We start from the raw sequence: 21,131 nt of genomic DNA on the forward strand, positions 1-21,131 counted from the left end.
TCATCTCGTCCAGGAGGCATGTTCCACGCAAGAGCTTCCGTCCTGGACATTTTCTACCATACTCTCGTGTCTCTCTGCGGGATCTTCTCGGGGCCTCACAAGAGGCCATGGATGTCTCCGCACTGTCCATGTCCCCCAAGGAAGTGAGTGTTTTTTTTTTTTTTTTTTTTTCAAGGGGGGAAAAGTGTTGTGACAGTGCCATGACATTTAACAGTGCCGCCACGACAGTACGCGCAAACGGCGATAGAGGCGCTCCGGCTGAGCGCGGGAGCGCCACCTAGCTACGAACGGCGCCGGCCGCATCTCACAGCACGGCAGTCGAATAAGAGATACTGAGTTGTTATCATGTAACCAGCTATTATTTCTAAGTGAGTGTGTTTGAATATCCACGCAATTATTGGTGATTAAGGGTTATAACAGGTTGTCATCATTATACTTGTACTGTGTTTCTGCATTTTGAAGATTCTAACCATCTGCTTGACTTATGCATTGGATGTGGGATGGTAAAAAATCCAAAAACACAAATGCCAAGAATTGAGGGCATTTGTCAAAACCAAGTTGCAAATATGATGGACAGAGTACAGATTGTAGGTGCTGTGGTAATGATAGCCATATGTGCAACATATAGAAAGTTAGAGAGGATGATGACAATTAGTAACAACATATCTTACCAGAATAACCTGGTGAAATTGACATGCTCTCTTTATTAGTGATGGTCAAGGGCATGTCCAAGAGCTGAAGCATTGTGCCGGTTTGATTGGTTGTTGGCACAGGTCTGGCTGTCTGGATGGTGTGCTCTATGGTGGCATCATCACCAAGCCAATACACATGATGATGCACTATTGCTTTCATTCTGTACAGGTCCCTGTACACAGTGTGGAGGGGCTTCAGTATGTAGAGGCAGAGCTTGGGAATAATTAACACTTGGTATTCACAATCATCTGCAGCTAACAGTATGAGATCCTTAGTGATGTTAAGCTTGTGTCATGAGGAAAAGTAGGTATGGCATTACAAGTCAGTGCCCTTAGTCAGGTGCTCCAGTAAACACTGCTGTACAGCAGACAATACTCTGTGGAGTAGTGGATCATGGCCCGTTTCCACTACTACTTTTTGCACTGTAATCGGAAATTCATTAAGGATGTGTTGCTGATTTGCATCTAAGGCAAAACACAGTGCTTCAACTTGTTAGACTCTGCATCTGTGCTGCACGGCAAGTGGGAAGCTGCAACAGCTTGATAGTGGATCTTGTAGATATAGTTACTTAGGAACAATGACCACTGCTGCAGCTACTATGCAGTCTTAATGGGAAGTTTTGGACAGGGACTGAACAGTGGAATGAGGGGCTGGTGATCAGTACCACAGAAACACATGCAAAACTTCCTGGTGTCATATGTGATAAGAAATTACTCTTTCTCAATTTGCAAATAATGCCTCTATGTTGTGTTTAATGTTTTAGATGGAAATTCAGTGGGCTTTTTCGTAGCGTCAACATGATGGTTAACAAGGGACTGATCTGAGGTTGTTGCAAGAAGCCTTCAGGCATGCCTCAGACCACAATAGTTTAACACTTTTTTTATACAACTGATTAACAAGATGGGAAATAAATTTTGCATAATCATTAATTTTGCCCAGGAATGACTGTAGTTCTTTGAAGTTCTTATGAACTGCCAAGTAGTGGTTGTATCCATGATACTGCGTGGGTGTGAGCCCTTCTTAACTTAATATACATCCCAGGTAATTGACACAACTCAAAGAAAATGCATTTGTTGAGGCGTCAATGCAGACCATAGGCTTGGAGTTACATAAACACCACCTACAGCTTGTGCAGGTACTGCCCCAATGTGGTTCCAGTAATTAGTAGGTCATCTAAATAATTAACACAACTGGGGATGCCCCAGATGATGTGCTCAAGATATCTCTGACATATTCTGGGAGCATTTGCAACCCCAAATGGCATCCTGTTATGTGGTGTATTAATCCTTAGATCATCTACAGGCAATTGAATTTAGGCATTAGAGAGAAAAATAATGGTTCCCAATCAATTTTGTGAACAATTCCTTTGGCATAGGATTTGATTACAGATTGACATTTTCTTGAGCATTAATGGTAGACTTAATATCAGCACAAATTCTGAGTGATTCATTTGGCTTAAAACTAAGACTGTGGGTGGAGCCCACTGCCTAGACAGTACTGCATATATCACTCTAATACTTTGCAGTCTATGTGGCCCAGCCTCAACTTCTTTGCATATGGCAAAAGGCACTGAATGAGTTCTGCAAAACTTAGGCACTGCTAGTTGCCTCGAGGATATGTAAGTCTGGAACCCTGTTGCACAACCTAACATAGATTCAGACAGTTGTTTGAATTGTGCACATAAAGTATCAAGTTCTGTGAATGGTATCACAGTAGAAACCAGATTCTGAATCTGCACATCAAAAAAATGCAAAAATGTTTTAAGTCAAAAATGTTAATTGTCAACCAAGAGTTGACTAGTGGCAAGGTTAGTTGCCAAGCTACATTTTTACACATAGCTTGGAGTAAGATCTGACCCCACAGTGGGATCGACTGGCCATTATACGTTACCACTCTGTGCTGAGGTAGCTTAGCTGTGGGGGAGCCAATGCAGAGGTATGTGTCCTATTTATATGAGACACAGCCAAGACAGTGTCCATGTGTAAACCTACTGTCACTCTGTTAATGTCCAGTTGCATTATGAGCCTCTGCATCCCATCTGCTGCTGCTGTGGGTACTTGCAAGATAGCATGCTGTATGCCAGTATTGTTGACACATGCCAAGGAAAACATTTACTAGGTGCTCCAGTTTGCGGCATGCAAAACAAGTGATGTCATGAAAAGGGCAGTGATGCCATTGATGCCATGGCCTGCAATCTGGACATAATTTGATGGCACAAACTTTCCTGGGACTCTTTGACAGTGACAAGGAGGAAAATGTTGCTTGAAACTTTGGGACATGCCAGCAGCAAACAAAACAATTCTATTTTGATGTGTCTGCTGACAATGAGGATAGTGGGTCATTAATTACAGAATTCCGTGCCACCATATGAATGGGTGCTTGGTATATCGGATGATGATGTTGACTGGAAGTCATAGAGCACAGTGGGAGCTAATACTCCCAACAACATCAACATGAAAGAAATCGTGAAACGTAGCTTACATTGATACAGTTATTTCATGAGCTTTGGCAATTTTTGGCACATTGCTCAGGTATGGGTCAGATGACTATAAAGCATTCACATTAACTTCTCTATATGGAGCAAGATGTGTAATAATATCATGAATTAAGGTTTCTGCACACAGTGCATCACATTGCTTATAGGAAAAATCACACAATTGTACCAAGCTTTGCAAGTCAGCTGCCCATGCTGCATAGGACTGTGTACATTGCTCAATACACTGATTAAACTTGAGCCTAGTTGCAGTGCTGTGGATTAGATGACCATAATATTCAGTCAGTAACAGAAAATGATGTGCCTTACATTGAAGATCAAATTGACAGAAATAGATGTTCCAACTCTTGTTAAGAGCAAGGTAACTGGTTCGTGGTGGGGGGAGGGGGAGGGGGGTTATGAGTGGGGCAGGGGGGAGGCGAGGAAACCACAATGCTGCTGCTGCGGTTATAACTACTCCTGTCACAACTTTAGAATATTGGGATCCATGCTTCACTGGGACATTTGCATGGTGAGGGAGTTCTCATCACCACTTTTCTATCATATTCTGCATAGGTAGAACACAGTTTATGATCAAATAATTTAATTGGATAGATAAAAATTCTACTCACCAAGCGGTGGCAGAACACACAAATAGAAGACGGTTGTAATTGGCGAGCTTTCAAAGCTAGTCACTCCTTCTTCAGGCTGAAGGGTTGAAAGGGAAGGAAGAGGAGTGAAGAAATAGGACTTGAGAGGTATAGGAAAAGATGCAGATTTCAGGAAAGTTGCCCAGAACTGCAGGTCATGGGAGACTTACCGCGTGGGATGAGAAGGAAAGTTCATGATTACTCGCACTGGTGGTAATGCAGAAACCAGTGGAACAAACAGGCAATTCCTGAGATCAATGACAGCTTGAAGTGAACGGCTACTTAAAAACAAGTCCAGAGTGAAGCAAGTCCCAGGGGCAATCCAAACCACAATTGTAATACAGGCAAGGTCATAACTCTGCTATTCAGTGGCATGTAGTTAAAGGCCTTAAAGCCTAGCAAGAGACTGACTAGCAAGTGTCACACCACACTATTTACTGTCAGTCTTGCCTTAGTGGATGGTTATATGTGACCTGCTTGCCACACCGACACCTCACACTGGAGCAAGCTGTGGATGGAGTATGTAGCTCAAGTATTTTGACCTGTTCTCCATGTCAGTACCCAGGTTGTGTGGGGCATCTGAATCTGTGTTGGACACTAAATGTTTTATCAAGCCAAGTTATAAATGTTCCTGCATCTGTGGTTGGGCATACTATTGACTATTTTACAGGGGAAATTGGGCGACTACATAATGAATGGCTTCATGATGCTAACTTAAAAGTGAATACCATTTAAAGAAAACAAATAAGAGAGAAACTAATGAACAACATAAATAAAACTACAACATTCCCAACACACTGCCTATGCTGTTACATAAATATGATATTTTAGATTTTGTGTTCAAGTGGTTTTGGTGCAGATGGCAGGACAGTAATGTGCCAGATCTTACTTTGGGGAAGAGAGAAATATATTGTCTTGGAATAAGGCATATGACAGTTTTGTTTCGAACAGTTCCATTTTGCTGGTTTATAATTTGTTGTGGAAAGTATGTCACCAGAAAAGAATGCATCTTGTTTTTCATTTATTAGTTGTTACAAACATAGGTTTTTTGCAAGTGAAGATATAATTTTGTATTGTCAAAGGTCGAGCTCTTACATGTTGTAATTTCAAGCTAATATTCTCATTAATGGCAAACACTCTAAACATAAACTCCAATATGCCTAACACCAAATGATATCATTGATATGACAAAAAGTATCCAATCTTTAACATTTTTATAATGACTCTGTGTTCATCCTGATTAACTAAAACAAAATTTTCTTATTTCAGCTTCGATTAAATGATTTGTACAACATGCTTCGCTCTACTGTGAATGGGAAGGCAACATTCCATGTTTCATGGTCATCTGTTGCTACAAAGCGACTGACTGTACTGGCAGTCACCACCATCTGCCTGTTAATGTTAAGACTGCAAATTATGGGCTCTAGGCTTCCAGTTTTTACAAGGTGTGTTAATCTATAAGGTTGTGGATTTTGCTCATAGCAAAAAATTTAATGTTAACCAAGATTATTGTGTATTGTTCATATCCTAGAGGATCTGACATGCATCTAGATTCATTATGTTAATGACTACTAATATTTTTGATACAGAATGTTCTTTCACTCTGCAGAAAAATATACAGTGCAATCAAACTTCATAACAGATTAAAATTGGCTGATGGACATGAGCTTACACTCCTATCTCCATTTCACAGCTCACACTCTGCCAACTGGGGTTCATCTGCAAGCCATGTGAGCTTTCACAGTAATTAACAAATTGGGCTTGAATTTTAGAGACAAATGGTTCAATTACCCGTCCATCTATTAAGATTTTTCAGCCCTTCTCCTACATCAATTCAGGTGAACACTGTGATGACTCCTTCAATAATGTGACAGCCAAATCTTCCCTCCTCCTTGTGTGTCCAAGTGAGATAGGGCTCTGTCCGTGGTGAAGCTATCAAAGCCTCACTCCATCATTAGTCATCATATAATTGTTCAAATAGTTCTTAAACGACCTATGAGGAGCTAGTATTTTGCTTTTATGTTTGTTGTGGCATACAATATGTTGTCACAACTGTCTGCACTTTTATTTATTTTCTGCTGTCTGCTTCATCTTAAATTACAACTACCTGTAGCTCATTAGTAATTTGCAGTTGGAATCTTAACTCTATGGACTTTTTATGTGCAATCCCTTTACTACATCCAGTGTGTCTCATAACAAACTGTTTGGGGCAATAGAAATTAGTTTTCTGTGTACTGTATCTTTCTTTACTGAAGGAATTGGTTTATCGGTTTATAAATTCCTTCCTGGGCGATCTCCTCATCCAATCTCTAATTAGTCTCATTTCCTACAGTCTATTCCCTCCAATGTCACAATTTCTTTTTATTATTCCTGTTTCTCCTGCCACCTGACACGTACACTTTTTCTCCTATATGTATCGTACTAGAGTTTCAGTGTCAAAGCTGTTCAACTAAATTCTTAACGGTCAAAAGACTTAATAACAAATTTAACCCAGAACTACTGTTTTTATTTATGCAGGAGTGACCAAAGCACAAATTGTAACAAAATGTATGCACTACACAATTATTCTCACATTATTTTTGGGCATCTAGTCATTATCTGAACATTCTATGAGTACTCATTGTTTAAAAAAAAATTGTTTCTTTTCTAGATTTGATAACCCTGCATCAGTTGCACCAACTCCAGCTAGGCACCTCTCCTACAATTACTTGATTAGTGTGAACCTATGGTTGCTGCTGTTCCCATGTGATCTTTGTTGTGACTGGACAATGGGAACCATACCCCTTGTTGAATCATTAACCGACATACGTAACCTTGCAACAATTGCAGCGTATGCCAGCATTTTTGGGTTGGTATGTACCGCAGCTCTCACAGAAAATCGCCAGCAAGCAACTGTTATTACTATGGTGAGTAAAGCTTGTCATATCTATTAAGGTCTTAGCTGTAGTACAACGGTAGAACTTTAATTAGCTAATGGTTGCAGGTGACACTTAAAAAAGAGTAGATCAAACATAAGCATTGTGAACCTTGAGTATTTCATTAGTTGATTCCTTTGTCATCATTTGGTTGAAAATTTTGTTATAAAAAGTCCGTATTGAGGTTGGAATTACAGCAGAACTCTCACAGTTATTCATTATGTTTTTTTTTTTTTATGAAAAGTTACCAGAAAACAATTACTCTCCTTTTAATAGACTGAAAAGACTCTGTGAGATGTGTAACAGCTTGGAACTACTATACTGTAAAGTGCACAAGGTTCAGATTCAGTCTCTGTGAATACTATTGTCTCAAAAGACAGAACCTGTAATTTTGACATCATTCAAATGACAGACAACTTGGAAAACCTGTTTCTTTAACATTTCTTATTGGAGTACAGAATCATCTCAAACATAGGAGCCATTTATGAAATTTAAAACATCCCATATCAAGTGTTCCCTTACTGAATCAACTGTTTCACAAATTTAACATAAAAAGTACAGGAAGCCAGTGTATGAATTTCTGAAAATGCAGTTAGCCTCCTATGCCAGTTATACCAAAGAAGGGACATTTCAAAACATTTGTCAACATCATGCATGCAATTGCAGATTGTTTTACAAATATTACCAGAACTGCTTTCCTGGCTCCAGCATCCCATAAAATCACATAATTGTCGTGGAGAAGGATGAACATGATTTTAGGTTAAACAATTAGTGTCCCAGAACTGTTCTTTCTCCATGTAAAGATTGGATGTAGCACAGTCTGAGGGTTGTGATTCTGTACCCAGTCAAATCAAGTTTGAATCAACCACACCTTAGTTTTCCATCTGAATGACAAACATAAAAAGGTACTTTTCAAACATTTTAATAAAATATGGCAAACAGGGCAATTTCAAACCTTAGGAGGAGACAATTTTGGGCCTTTCCCTTAAGCTGGCAAAGGACTGAACATGTAAATGTTAGCTATTAAGCTATGTGGAATGGAATAATGTCACTTCATTACAGCCTGTTATGTACAGCTGCATGTTGTACCACAGGGTGGCCCACTTTACTATTGGCCACAGTTTGGCAGTGGCTATTCATCCTAGCTGGTAGCTAGTTAGTAGTCATACCAGTATAAATGCTGAGCAATGATTGTATCTTATACATGACATGGCTGGTTTCACAGGTGGCCCAGCCTCTGATGGGGTAGAATAAGCCCTTGACAGGACTGGAATAAGAAAAGCTGGGTGGGTGGACTGGGCAGGTCATGCACCTCAGTCTTCCACAGAGATATGATTCCTGTGGCAAGGAGTTGGAATTGGAAGTGGCATAGAGATGGACTAGGGTGCTGTGGAGGTTGGTGGGTCACAGAACACCACTTTAGGAGGGATGGGAAGGATCTTGAGTGTGATGCTCCTAATTTCAGGGCTTGATGAGAGATAATAAAAGACCTGATGAAAGATGTGATTCAGTTTTGCCAGCCCAGGGCAATATTGGGTGACAAAGGGGTGCTCCTTTGTAGCTGGTTCCTGTGAGTGGTGGAAGGTTTGGGAGTGTGTGGGGATATGGCATGGGAAATCTGTGGACTAAGTCTTTGGGATACTGTCTGTCTCTGAAGGCCTTAAGGCCTTTGCGAGACGTTCAGCTTACTGGACAAGGGAGTTCCAGTCACTGCAGTATACCATCCCTGGGTGGCCAGGCTTTATGGGAGGGATTTTTTTTCATTTAGAAGGGATGACAACTGTTGAAATGCACGTACTGTGGACAGTTGGTGGGTTTAATACAAACAGGGATGTGGACAAAGCCATCAGAGAGGAGGTGATCAATGGGTTGGGGAGGACCAAGTGCAGTGGAGGGAGAAAAGACGTAGAGGTTGTGAAGGAATGAGGAGAGGGTGTCCTGGCCCTGAGTCCTGTTCATGAAAATACCATCAGTGAACCTGAACAGGACCAGATGTTTCTATAAACAACTCATAAACAGGTTGACATAGGAGGGTGCCATGTGGGTGCCTATTGCTGTTCTGTGAATTTGTTTGTGTACCTTCCCATCAAAGGAGAAATTGTTGTGTTTTAGGATACAGTTAGTAAGGTATTTGAGAAATGAGTCAGAGGGTTTGGAGTCTGAATGACACTGGGAGAAATAGTGTTCAATAGTGGCAAGGTCTTGCTCATGAGGGATGTCGGTGTACAGGGAAGTGGCATGAACAGTCACGAGTAGGGGTCAAGAAGGTAAAGGGATGGGGCTGGAGGAGAACTGGTAAAGGAAGTGGTTGCTATCTGTGGTGTGAGAGGGTAAATTTTGGGTGGTAGATTGGAGATGTTGGCAAATGAGGGCCAATATTCTTTCAGTGGGAGCACAATTATCAGCTACAATGGAGTGTCCAAGATTGTTTGGTTTGAGAATTTTAAGAACATTTAGAGGTGGGTGTGCAGGGTGTCAATAGAGTGAGGAGGGAAATGGATTCTAGGAAGGTCTAAGGCTTTACACAGGGATTGGAGGTTATGTTGGACATCTGGGATGGAGTAACTATGGCTCAGTTGTAGATGAAGATGTCAGACTGTTGGCAGAGGCCTTCTGCAAAGTAGTCACTGTGATCCATTACAACAGCAGTGAAACCTTTGTCTACATGAGGAAGAGGCATGGGAAGGATGGTGAAGCCAAGTTGCAGGTAGGGAATTACTGGAAGGTGAACTAGGGGATGGTTAGGTGGGAGTGGGGCAGGAAGGGAGGCAGATCATGGTTGGATGGTAGTGTGAACTGGGAGAGGCTGGATTCAATGTCAGGATTAGGTTGAGTTGGAAGGGTTGGTGACAGAGAAGTGTTTCCATACAGAAATTGGGAGAAGTAGACTAGGTCTTTGACAAGAACAACATGTTGAAATTTGGGTGTAGGGCTGAAGGTGAGGCTTTTAGATAGGACTGAAACTTCTGTGGGGCTGACATTTTCTGTGGAATGGTTAACAACAGTGTTGTGGGATTGTTTTGGCCCTGGATTTAGTGGAACGCTCAGCTAGGCAGATTCTGGGTGCTGTGAGGGATTGACAAGGAGGAACACTGTGGGTAGGATATGGGTTGGATAGTGGCGCCCCAAGGCAGTAGTAGGATGTCTGCAGGCTGGATAAGTTACAGAGGTGGTGTCTGGAATACTCTTCTGGGTGCTGGAGTGCAAGGGTCTCAATTTCAGAGACATGATATATAAAGTAGGGATTGCACAGCAACAGTATCTTGCAGAGGAAGCTGAGGTGGTTCTCAGATGTCTGTCCCATGGAGATGTGTTATTGTAGTAACAGGTTTGTAAGGAGCAGAATTGGGTGGAATCTGAAAAGATGAAGGTCATTGTGAAAAGAGGGGTGGGATCCAGAGAAAGGAATTTATGTGTTTAGGCCATTGGTAGATTCTACAGCTTGGGTAGAATTTAAGGAACAGTATGTGAGACTGGGTTTTAGCCATGTAAAGGGATACTTTCCTGAACATACAGGAAGGTGGAGCAGGGATGCATGGTAGCAAGGATGGTGTTGGGGAAACAGGAAATGGTGTGTGTGTGTGTGTGTGTGTGTGTGTGTTTGTGGGTGCATGCTTGCAAATATGTGAAATTGCTCATAAGGAAAGTCTGGTAATCGTATGGTTTCAAAAAGTTTAATTTTAAATTGTAACTCATGTAATAACATTACCAGTATTTGATGATTTTTCTGCTAGTAAACAGTAGTTATATAGGATGTCTAGAAATGGAACAACAAGAAAAACATGATTCTGGGAAACTACTGCATTTATTGTGATGGGATTTATGCATATGGCAAGAACAACTCATTGTTTTAATAGGCTGTAATTTCTTTTTTTCTTTTTTCCCCCCAGTCATCACTCTTCTGACTGGTTTGCTGCAGTCCCTCTCCTTTGCCAACCTCTTCGCCTCAGATTAGCACTTGCAACCTATGTCCTCAGTTATTTGCTGGCTGTATTCCAGTTTCTGTCAAATTTTTTACCCTCTACAGTTTTTACTCTCCACAGCTCCCTCTAGTACCATGGAAGTTATTCCCTGATTTCTCAGCAAATGTTTTATCATCTAGTCCCTTCTTCTTGTCGGTGTTTCCCATATATTCCTTTCCTCTCCAATTCTGTGCAGAACCTGCTCATTCCTTACCTTATCTGTCCACCTAATTTTCGGTATTCGTCTGTAGCAAAACATCTCAAATGCTTAGATTCACTTCTGTTCTAGTATTTCCACAGTTATTGTTTCACTATTTTACAATGATGTGCCCCAGATGTACATCCTCAAAAATTTATTCCTCAAATTAAGGTCTATGCTTGATACTAGTACTTCTCTTGGCCAGGAATGCCCTTTTTGCCAGTGCTAGCATGCATTTGATGTCCTCCTTGTTCTGTCCATCATGGTTTATTTTGCTGCCTAGGTAGAAGAACTCCTTAACTTCATTTACTTTCTGATGTTAAGTTTCTCACTGTTCTCATTTCTGCTACTTCTCATTCTCACTGCTTTTGTCTTTCTTCAATTACTTTCAATCCTTATTTTGTATTCATCTGCTTTTGTCTTTCTTCAATTACTTTCAATCCTTATTTTGTATTCATTAGACTGTTTGTTGCATTCACCAGATCCTGTAATTCTTCTTCACTTTCACTGAGGATAGCAATATCAGTGAATCACATCACTGATAACCTTTCACCTTGAATTTTAATTCCACTATTGAACCTCTCTTTTACTTCCGTCATTGTTTCTTCGATGTACAGCTTGAACAGTAGGAGTGAAAGACTACATACCTGTCTTATCTCTTTTAATCTGAGCTATTCATTCTTATTCTTTCACTCTTATTATTCCCGCTTGGGTCTTCTACATGTTGTGTATTACCTGTCTCTCCCTGTAACATACCTATTTTCCTCAGAATTTTGAACATCTTGCACCATTTGTCATTGTCAAATGCGTTTTCCAAGTCGACAGATTCTATGAATGTGTTTTGATTGTTCTTTAGTCTTGCTTCCATTTTCAGCCACAATGTCAGAACTGCCTCTGTGGTGCCTTTCCCTTTCCTAAAGGCAAACTGGAAGTCTTTTATCACATCCTCATCTTTCTTTTCCATTCTCCTACATATTATTCTTGTCAGTAACTTGGATGCATGAGCTGTTAAGCTGATTGTGCGGTAATTCTGACATTTATCAGCTCTAGCAATCTTCAGAATTGTGTGGATGATATTTTTCTGAAAATCAAGTGGTATGTTGCCAGACCCATACACTCTACATGCCACAGTGAGTAGTTGTTTTGTTGCCACTTCCCCCAAACAATTTTAGAAATTCTTATGGAATACTACGAGTCCCTTCAGCCCTGTTTGATCTTAAGTCTTCCAAAACTCTTTTAAATTCTGATTTGAATATGAAATCTGCTCTCTTCTTCTTCTTCTTCTTCTCCTCCTTCTCCTTCTTCTTTCACATTCTATTTGCTCTCTTCTGTGCATTTAATAGTAGAAATCCCATTGTGCTCTTATTGTTACCACTCTTGCTTTTAATTTCACTGAAGGATGTTTTCTCTTTTATATACAGTGAGTCAGTCCTTCCAACAGACATTTCTTTTTCAATTTCTTCACATTTTTCATGCAGCCATTTTGCCTTAGTTTCTCTGCACTTCCTATTTATTTCATTCCTAAGCAACTTGTGCTTCTGTATTCCTGCCTGAACATTTTTGTACTTCCTTTGTTTGTTGATTGTTGTTGTTGTTGTTGTTGTTGTTGTGGTCTTCAGTCCTGAGACTGGTTTGATGCAGCTCTCCATGCTACTCTATTCTGTGCAAGTTTCTTCATCTCCCAGTACCTACTGCAACCTACATCCTTCTGAATCTGCTTAATGTATTCATCTCTTGGTCTCTCTCTACGATTTTTACCCTCCACGCTGCCCTCCAATGCTAAATTTCTGATCCCTTGATGTCTCAGAACATGTCCTACCAACAGTCCCCTTCTTCTCGTCAAGTTGTGCCACAAGCTCCTCTTCTCCCCAATTCTATTCAATACCTACTCATTAGTTATGTGATCTACCCATCTAATCTTCAGCATTCTTCTGCAGCACCACATTTCAAAAGCTTCTATTCTCTTCCTGTCCTAACTATTTATCGTCCATGTTTCACTTCCATACATGGCTACACTCCATACAAATACTTTCAGAAATGACTTCCTGACACTTAAATCTATACTCGATGTTAACAAATTTTTCTTCTTCAGAAACGCTTCCCTTGCCATTGCTAGTCTACATTTTATATCTTCTCTACTCCGACCATCATCAGTTATTTTGCTCCTCAAATAGTAAAACTCCTTTACTACTTTAAGTGTCTCATTTCCTAATCTAATTCCCTCAGCATCACCCGACTTAATTCGACTACATTCCATTATCCTCGTTTTGCTTTTTTTGATGTTCATCTTATATCCTCCTTTCAAGACACTGTTCATTCCATTCAACTGCTCTTCCAAGTCCTTTGCTGTCTCTGACAGAATTACAATGTCATCGGCGAACCTCAAAGTTTTTATTTCTTCTCCATGGATTTTAATACCTACTCCGAATTTTTCTTTTGTTTACTTTACTGCTTGCTCAATATACAGATTGAATAACATTGGGGAGAGGCTACAACCCTGTCTCACTCCCTTCCCAACTGCTGCTTCCCTTTCATGCCCCTCGACTCTTATAACTGCCATCTGGTTTCTGTACAAATTGTAAATAGCCTTTCACTCCCTGTATTTTACCCCTGCCACTTTTAGAATTTGGAAGAGAGTATTCCAGTCAACATTGTCAAAGGTTTCTCTAAGTCTACAAATGCTAGAAACATAGGTTTGCCTTTCCTTAATCTTTCTTCTAAGATAAGTCGTAGAGTCAGTATTGCCTCACGTGTTCCAATATTTCTACGGAATCCAAACTGATCTTCCCTGGTGTCAGCTTCTACCAGTTTTTCCATTCATCTGTAAAGAATTTGTGTTAGTATTTTGCAGCTGTGACTTATTTAACTGATAGTTTGGTAATTTTCACATCTGTCAACACCTGCTTTCTTTGGGATTGGAATTATTATATTCTTCTTGATGTCTGAGGGTATTTCGCCTGTTTCATACATCTTGCTCACCAGATGGTAGAGTTTTGTCAGGACTGGCTCTCCCAAGGCCATCAGTAGTTCTAATGGAATGTTATCTACTCCCGGGGCCTTGTTTCAGCTCAGGTCTTTCGGTGCTCTGTCAAACTCTTCACGCAGTATCGTATCTCCCATTTCATCTTCATCTACATTCTCTTCCATTTCTATAATATTGTCCTCAAGTACATCGCCCTTGTATAGACCCTCTATATACTCCTGCCATCTTTCTGCTTTGCGTTTTTTGGTTAGAACTGGGTTTCCATCTGAGCTCTTGATGTTCATACAAGTGGTTCTCTTTTGTCCAATGGTCTGTTTAATTTTCCTGTAGGCAGTATCTATCTTACCCCTAGTGAGATAAGCCTCTACATCCATACATTTGTCCTCTAGCCATCCCTGCTTAGCCATTTTGCACTTCCTGTCGATCTCATTTTTGAGATGTTTGTATTCCTTTTTGCCTGCTTCATTTACTGCACTTTTATATTTTCTCCTTTCATCAATTAAATTCAATATTTATTCTGTTACCCAAGGATTTCTACTAGCCCTCGTCTCTTTACCTACTTGATCCTCTGCTGCCTTCAATACTTCATCCCTCAGAGCTACCCATTCTTCTTCTACTGTACTTCTTTCCCCCACTGCTGTCAATTGTTCCCTTATGCTCTCCCTGAAACTCTGTACAACCTCTGGTTTAGTCAGTTTACCCAGGTCCCATCTCCTTAAATTCAGTCCTTTTTGCAGTTTCTTCAATTTTAATCTGCAGTTCATAACCAATAGATTGTGGTTAGAGTCCACATCTGCCCCTGGAAATGTCTTACAATTTAAAACCTGGTTCCTAAATCTCTGTCTTACCATTATATAATCTATCTGATACCTTTTAGTATCTCCGGGATTCTTCCATGTTGATAGGCTGAAATATTTCTTCTGTTACCTGTGGTTTCCTCACAGGCACATTCTTTGTATCTATATTTTTCTTTCCAACTTCTGTGATTGCCCTGTTTAGAGATGTCCATTCCTCTTCAGTTGAGCTGTCTACTGAGCTATTCCTTATCACAGTATCTATAGCATCAGAGAACTGCAAGCATATCTCTTCATTCCTTAGTACTTCTGTATCCCACTTCTTTGCTTATTGATTCTTCCTTACTAATCTCTTAAACTTCAGCCTACTCTTCACCATTACCAGATTGTGATTTGAGTCTATATGAGGTCTTGAGTATACCTTATAGTCAAATATCTGATTTTAGAAGCTCTGCCTCACCAAGATGTAATCTAACTAAAATCTTCACGTATCTCTTGGCCTTTTCCAAGCACCTCTCCTCTTGTGATTCTTGAGCAGAGTTTTCGCCATTACTAGCTGAAATTTATTGCAGAACTCAAGCATGGATATTAAATCTTCTGCCATAAATTTGCAATCATTGCTAGTGTGACCAGCCATATTGTCCTCATGATTAGGCGATGCAGATTTGCAACATCATGATGTGAATGTCATAGTTCTCTCACAGGCCCTAGTAGATAGAATTCCAATTGGGTCAGGTCTCATGAGCATGGTGGCCACAGCACTGGTCCGTCTCTCCCAGGCCAGCAGTCTGGAAATGTCTGATCAAGAATGGAGTACATAATGTTGAAGTAAGGAGGAGGGCACCCATCCTGTTGAAAAATTATGCCCAGTTGAGGCTATATGACAAAGCCATTCTCCATCATATCCTGATGTTGGGTTTATGTAAGAAATGGTCCAATGATGCCAGTGTTCCACAGGCAACACCACAATGTCCCCTTTGGCTTTCGTGCCCTTACCAAACCAAAGCATACAGATTTTGAGTCCATCACCCTACAGTTCTGCCTGTTCCCTTTCCCTCAAACGTGAAATGTGACCTCACATAAAAAGGCTACCATCACAAGATAAGTGCCATGTTTTACATGCTCTAGCATAAGCTCAACAATGTGTTTATGATCAGAGCAATCACCTGGCCAAAGAGAATGGAGTATTCGTGGTTTTGTAACGTCACAGTTGTAAGTGTTCATTGTATGACATAATGCACCATGGATTTTGCCATGTTCTGTTTCTGTTTTCATGCCTGGGCAGAAATCAATCAATCCTGAATAATGACATGCAACACTTGAATGTGGTCAATAGCCATCTGATATGTGCTGGGTCCCACTGCCCCACCATGGGTCAGCACTTACTATCTGCCACAATTTCTGGTCCCAGTGCAGTTTTCTGTTGTGAGATTAGATGCTGAGCTGTGCTCTGTGCAAAAACACCATTGCTCGCCCATGTTTTTTCAGTCAACCACAAGATTCATTCTTTGTTCTCATCCACAGAATCATCGTGTTGCACTACTGGCCGCAACACAGATGCCTTGAACTATTATAATCCACATTTGTCATGTATACCTGCACATCTGGTCCACCACCTCACAAAACTTTGAGCATTCTTCCTTGCTGCTGTCACCTGTGTGACCTCAACCTACTAGTTTCCAAGACATATCTTTTTTCTTGTTATTATTTTTTTATCAGTTCAACACTGGGCATGTTGTGCAATGGCTTATATTATTTACTTTTGTTTACAACAATATTATGGAAAGGATAGTTGCTACTCACTTTATAACAGAGGTATTGAGTCACATACAGGCACAACGAAAAGACTGTCAGAAAATCAGCTTTCTGCCAACAAGGCCTGTGTTAGAAATAGACAACACACACACACACACACACACACACACACACACACACACACATGACTGTTTGATTTTACTTTTGTTTAATACCATTACGTTTCTTGGTCTCCAAAGAGTAAGTGACTTCCTTTTGTTCTTCCATCAGTGCAGTTCCATTCTTGATCTGTCCACCCTTTAACACACTTTTTCCACTGATATGTTCTCCATGGATGTTTGTCTCTTTAACATTTTATTGCTCTGACTCATTTTGATTATTTGGTGTGTAACATAATGTGTGCCACAGAAATATATATATATATATCAATATAATAGAGGGAAACATTCCACGCGGGAAAAATATATTTAAAAACAAAGATGATGTGACTTACCATACGAAAGCACTGGCAGGTCGATAGAAACACAAACAGACACATACATACACACAAAATTCAAGCTTTCGCAACAAACTGTTGCCTCATCAGGAAAGAGGGAAGGAGAGGGAAAGACGAAAGGATGTGGGTTTTAAGGGAGAGGGTAAGGAGTCATTCCTATCCCGGGAGCGGAAAGACTTACCTTAGGGGGAAAAAAGGACGGGTATACACTCGCGCACACACACACACACACACACACACACACACACACACACACACACACACATATCCATCCACACACATACAGACACAAGCTGTGTCACACACACATATCCATCCACACATATACAGACACAAGCTTGTCTGTGTGTGCGAGTGTATACCCATCCTTTTCTCCCCCTAAGGTAAGTCTTTCCGCTCCCGGGATTGGAATGACTCCTTACCCTCTCCCTTAAAACCCACATCCTTTCGTCTTTCCCTCTCCTTCCCTCTTTCCTGATGAGGCAACAGTTTGTTGCGAAAGCTAGAATTTTGTGTGTATATTTGTGTTTGTTTGTGTGTCTATCGACGTGCCAGCGCTTTCGTTTGGTAAGTCACATCATCTTTGTTTTTAGATATATTTTTCCCACGTGGAATGTTTCCCTCTAATATATATATATATATATATATATATATATATATATATATATATATATATATGAAAAACTTTTAAGTATCTTCCATTGATCACAATGATATAACATGATTTCTTTGATATATTAATTCCTTTCATTTGTCTTTCCAGAGCCTTGCATTTCTTATTTTACCATTCTTACCAGCATCAAACTTGTTCTTTCCTGTTGGATTTGTGGTTGCTGAGAGAATATTGTACATACCGTCAATGGGTCTGTGCATGCTAGTTGGTTATGGTTGGAGTTTGCTGGCAGACAAGAGGTAGGTTTCAAATAACTATACTAGTGTGTTGTTTTCTTTATTTCCTCCTCAGTTGCAAATGACACATTTGTCTTGTTAAAAGTTCTATCATCTACAATGATTCGTGCTGATTTCTTTGCACCATCATTTAATGTATGATGGAAGAAGGTAGGTCCCCTGTATTGGATTCTCATGAAACCTTTAAGGAATCTATTTTATGAAGCTGTAATTGTATATGCACAGAGAAAATCTATTTTAATTTGCAATGAATATATGACAGTTTTAAGATCTTTTGTTCCTCTGTTTTGATCTGCAATGTACAGTAAGTTTTCTGTGACTTATATATACTTTAAGTATTAATCATGTTCAGTTATACTATATTTGACTGAAGATTTTGGAATTTTACAGAAGCAAGAAAGTAGCCTATATTAGCCTTGGACTGTTGCTGTTGGTGCACAGCTGCAAAACTTACATTCGCAATCTTGACTGGGAATCAGAATACACAATCTTCATGGCTGGCTTGCGTGTCAATCAACGCAATGCAAAATTGTTCAACAATGTTGGCCATGCCCTAGAAGGACAGGGTCGTTTTGATGAGGCATTACAGTACTTCCAAAAAGCTGTAAGGTGAGGCTATGTGAAGACTTTGTACTGCTCTTATTAGTTGCTTAATTTTCCAACAATTTATGACATGGGACAATACCTACATCTATATCAACACCTACATCTATACTCCGATTGTTTGAATGGCTCTGTGCATGCAGTAATTATTCTAATTTTACCCTCAAGATACTTGTATGAGTAATACGTATGGGGTTGTAGTACATCCCTAGAGTAATCATTTAAAGCTGGTTCTTGAAACTTTGTTAATAGAGTTTCTCTGGTGAGTTTACGTCTATCTTCAAGAATCTTCCAGTTTAGTTCCTTGAGTATCTCTGTGATATCCCATGGATTAAACAAACCTGTCACCATTCATACTGACCTTCTCTGTAAACATTCAATATCCCCTGTTAGTCCTATCTGGTACCCATTCACTTGAGCAATATTCTTGAACCAGTCACCTGAGTGATTCGTAAGCAATCTCCTTTGTAGACTGATTGCACTTCCCCAGTATTCTATCAATAAACCAATGCCTACCACCAACGTTACCCATGACTGAGCTTATGTTATCATTCATTCCATATCCCAACACAATGTTACACCCAGGTATTTGTATGAGTTGGTTGATTCCAGCAGTGACTCATTATAATCATAGGATACTGCATTTTCTCATTTTATGAAGTGCAAAATTTTACATTTCTGACATTTATAACAAGTTGCCAATCTCCACACCACTTTGACATCTTATCAGGAACTGACTGAATATTTATGCAGCTCCTTTTAGATAGCACTTCATTATAGATCACTGCATCATTTGCAAAAAGACTGATTTTACTGTTAATATTGTCTGCAAGGTCATTAGTATACAACATGAACAGCAAGTGTCCCAACACATTTCCCTGGGGCACACTCAAAGTTACTTCTATATCTGACAATGACTCTCCATCCAAGATAAATGTGTCGCATCCTCCCTACCAAAAAGTCCTCAATCCAGTTACAAATTTCACTTGATATCCCATATGATTATGCTTTTGACAATTCTGACAATGAGCATAGCTGTGATACTGAGTCAAATGCTTTCCATAAATCAAGAAATACTGCACCTATCTGAGTGCCTTGATCAAAAGCTTTCAATATGTCATTTGATAAAAGTGCGAGTTGGGTTTCACATGATTGATGTTTTTGAAACCCGTGCTGGTTGGCATTGAGGAGATCATTCTGTTCAAGAAATCTCATTGTTTCAGCTCAGAATATGTTCTAAGATTCTGTGAAAAGTCGATGTCAAGGATATTGAAAAGTGATTTTGTGGATCACTTCTACTACCTTTCTTGTATACAGGTGTGGCCTGTGCCTTTTTCCAAGACCTGAGCATGGTTTTTTGTTAGAGGAATCTACAATAGATTGTATTTAGAAGTAGGACTAACTTAGCTGCAAATTCAATATAGAATGTGGCAGGGATTCCATCGGACCCTGGAGTTTCATTCAGTTTTAACAATTTCAGCCATTTCTCAATGCCACTGACACTAATACATATTTCATTCATCTTTTCAGTGGTATGAGGGTGAAATTGGGGCAATTCTCCTGGGTTTTCCTTTGTGAAGGAACATTTGAAAAAAGACTTTAAGCATTTCAGCTTTTGCTTTGCTACTCTCATTTTCAGTTCATTTTTTATTCACTAGGGACTAGACACTAGCTTTTGCGCCACTAACAGCCTTTGCATATGACCAGGATTTTCCTGGGTTCTGTGTAAGATCACTTGACAGTATCCTGCTACAGTAGTCATTGAAGGAATCATGCATTACTCTCATGACGGCCAACACGTCTAGCTATAGCTAAGCTTCATTTTACACCTATTTTGCAGTAATCTCTGTTTCTTTAGAAGTTTCTTTACAGTGTCTGTATACCATGGAGGTTCCCTCCCCTTATGAACTGTTCTACTGGGTGCATATCTATCTACTGAATGGTCAACTATTCTTTTAAACATGTGCCAGAGTTCCTCTATGTGGTCCTCGTCAGTGCTGAAAGTTTCAAGTTCCTCATTAAGATGACACCACTGATTTTTTATCCAGTTTACTGACCACATATATCTTTCTCCTTCTTTTTGTTGTCTTTTGTACTTTGTTGATCATTGTTGCCAGATCACTGATAACATGATTCTGGCACGGAACAAAATGAAAATATCAAAATTTCTCTTAACTTACTTTGTAGTCTGTGAATCAGTAGTCAGACAAACAGTGTGCCATTGCTGGTTACAAAACTAAGAAATGACTTGTGTAGATTGATTGTCTGAAATAGTGGTGGTTGCCATAATAGACCAGAAAATGTAATTAATTTCATGGGATTTATAAAGAGAATTTTATGAAGTTTTGAAAGGTGGTGTTCATGCATGTAGTAGCTACTGGAAACTTGACTGGATTTTCTGTTAGAGTAGTGCTTCTTGGAAAAACTCTGAAAAATAGAAATATTTTATCTGACTAGCACAAAAAATGTAATACTCCAGATTCTTATCTATGGAAAAATGTTAGTTTCCATTCCAGTAACTTTTATGACACAAGTCTATTACACTCTCATAAAAAAAATTACAGCATAAAAAATAAGTAATGTAGAGTGATGAAATTTCAGGAATACATTTGCCACAGTAACAAATTTACACGGTTAACATTGCATGAACCCAGGTTAATGTGAGATAAGCTATTGCGTATGTGAAATTCTGGTGGATC

The 21,131-nt window shown here is 39.7% G+C and overlaps 1 protein-coding gene across 1 annotated transcript in view; it reads left to right on the forward strand.

The window, feature by feature from the left end:
- LOC126412198 (protein O-mannosyl-transferase Tmtc3) overlaps window positions 1-21,131 on the forward strand; it is a 126,691-nt gene that overhangs the window by 54,031 nt on the left and 51,529 nt on the right. The window contains exons 8-11 of the mRNA XM_050081680.1: window positions 5,086-5,261; window positions 6,467-6,722; window positions 17,684-17,832; window positions 18,220-18,438. Coding sequence (XP_049937637.1) covers window positions 5,086-5,261; window positions 6,467-6,722; window positions 17,684-17,832; window positions 18,220-18,438 — 800 coding nt within the window. The remainder of the gene's footprint in view (window positions 1-5,085; window positions 5,262-6,466; window positions 6,723-17,683; window positions 17,833-18,219; window positions 18,439-21,131) is intronic.

The sequence above is a fragment of the Schistocerca serialis genome, chromosome 7, assembly GCF_023864345.2.
Source record: "Schistocerca serialis cubense isolate TAMUIC-IGC-003099 chromosome 7, iqSchSeri2.2, whole genome shotgun sequence".
In the NCBI taxonomy this organism is placed as follows: domain Eukaryota; kingdom Metazoa; phylum Arthropoda; class Insecta; order Orthoptera; family Acrididae; genus Schistocerca; species Schistocerca serialis.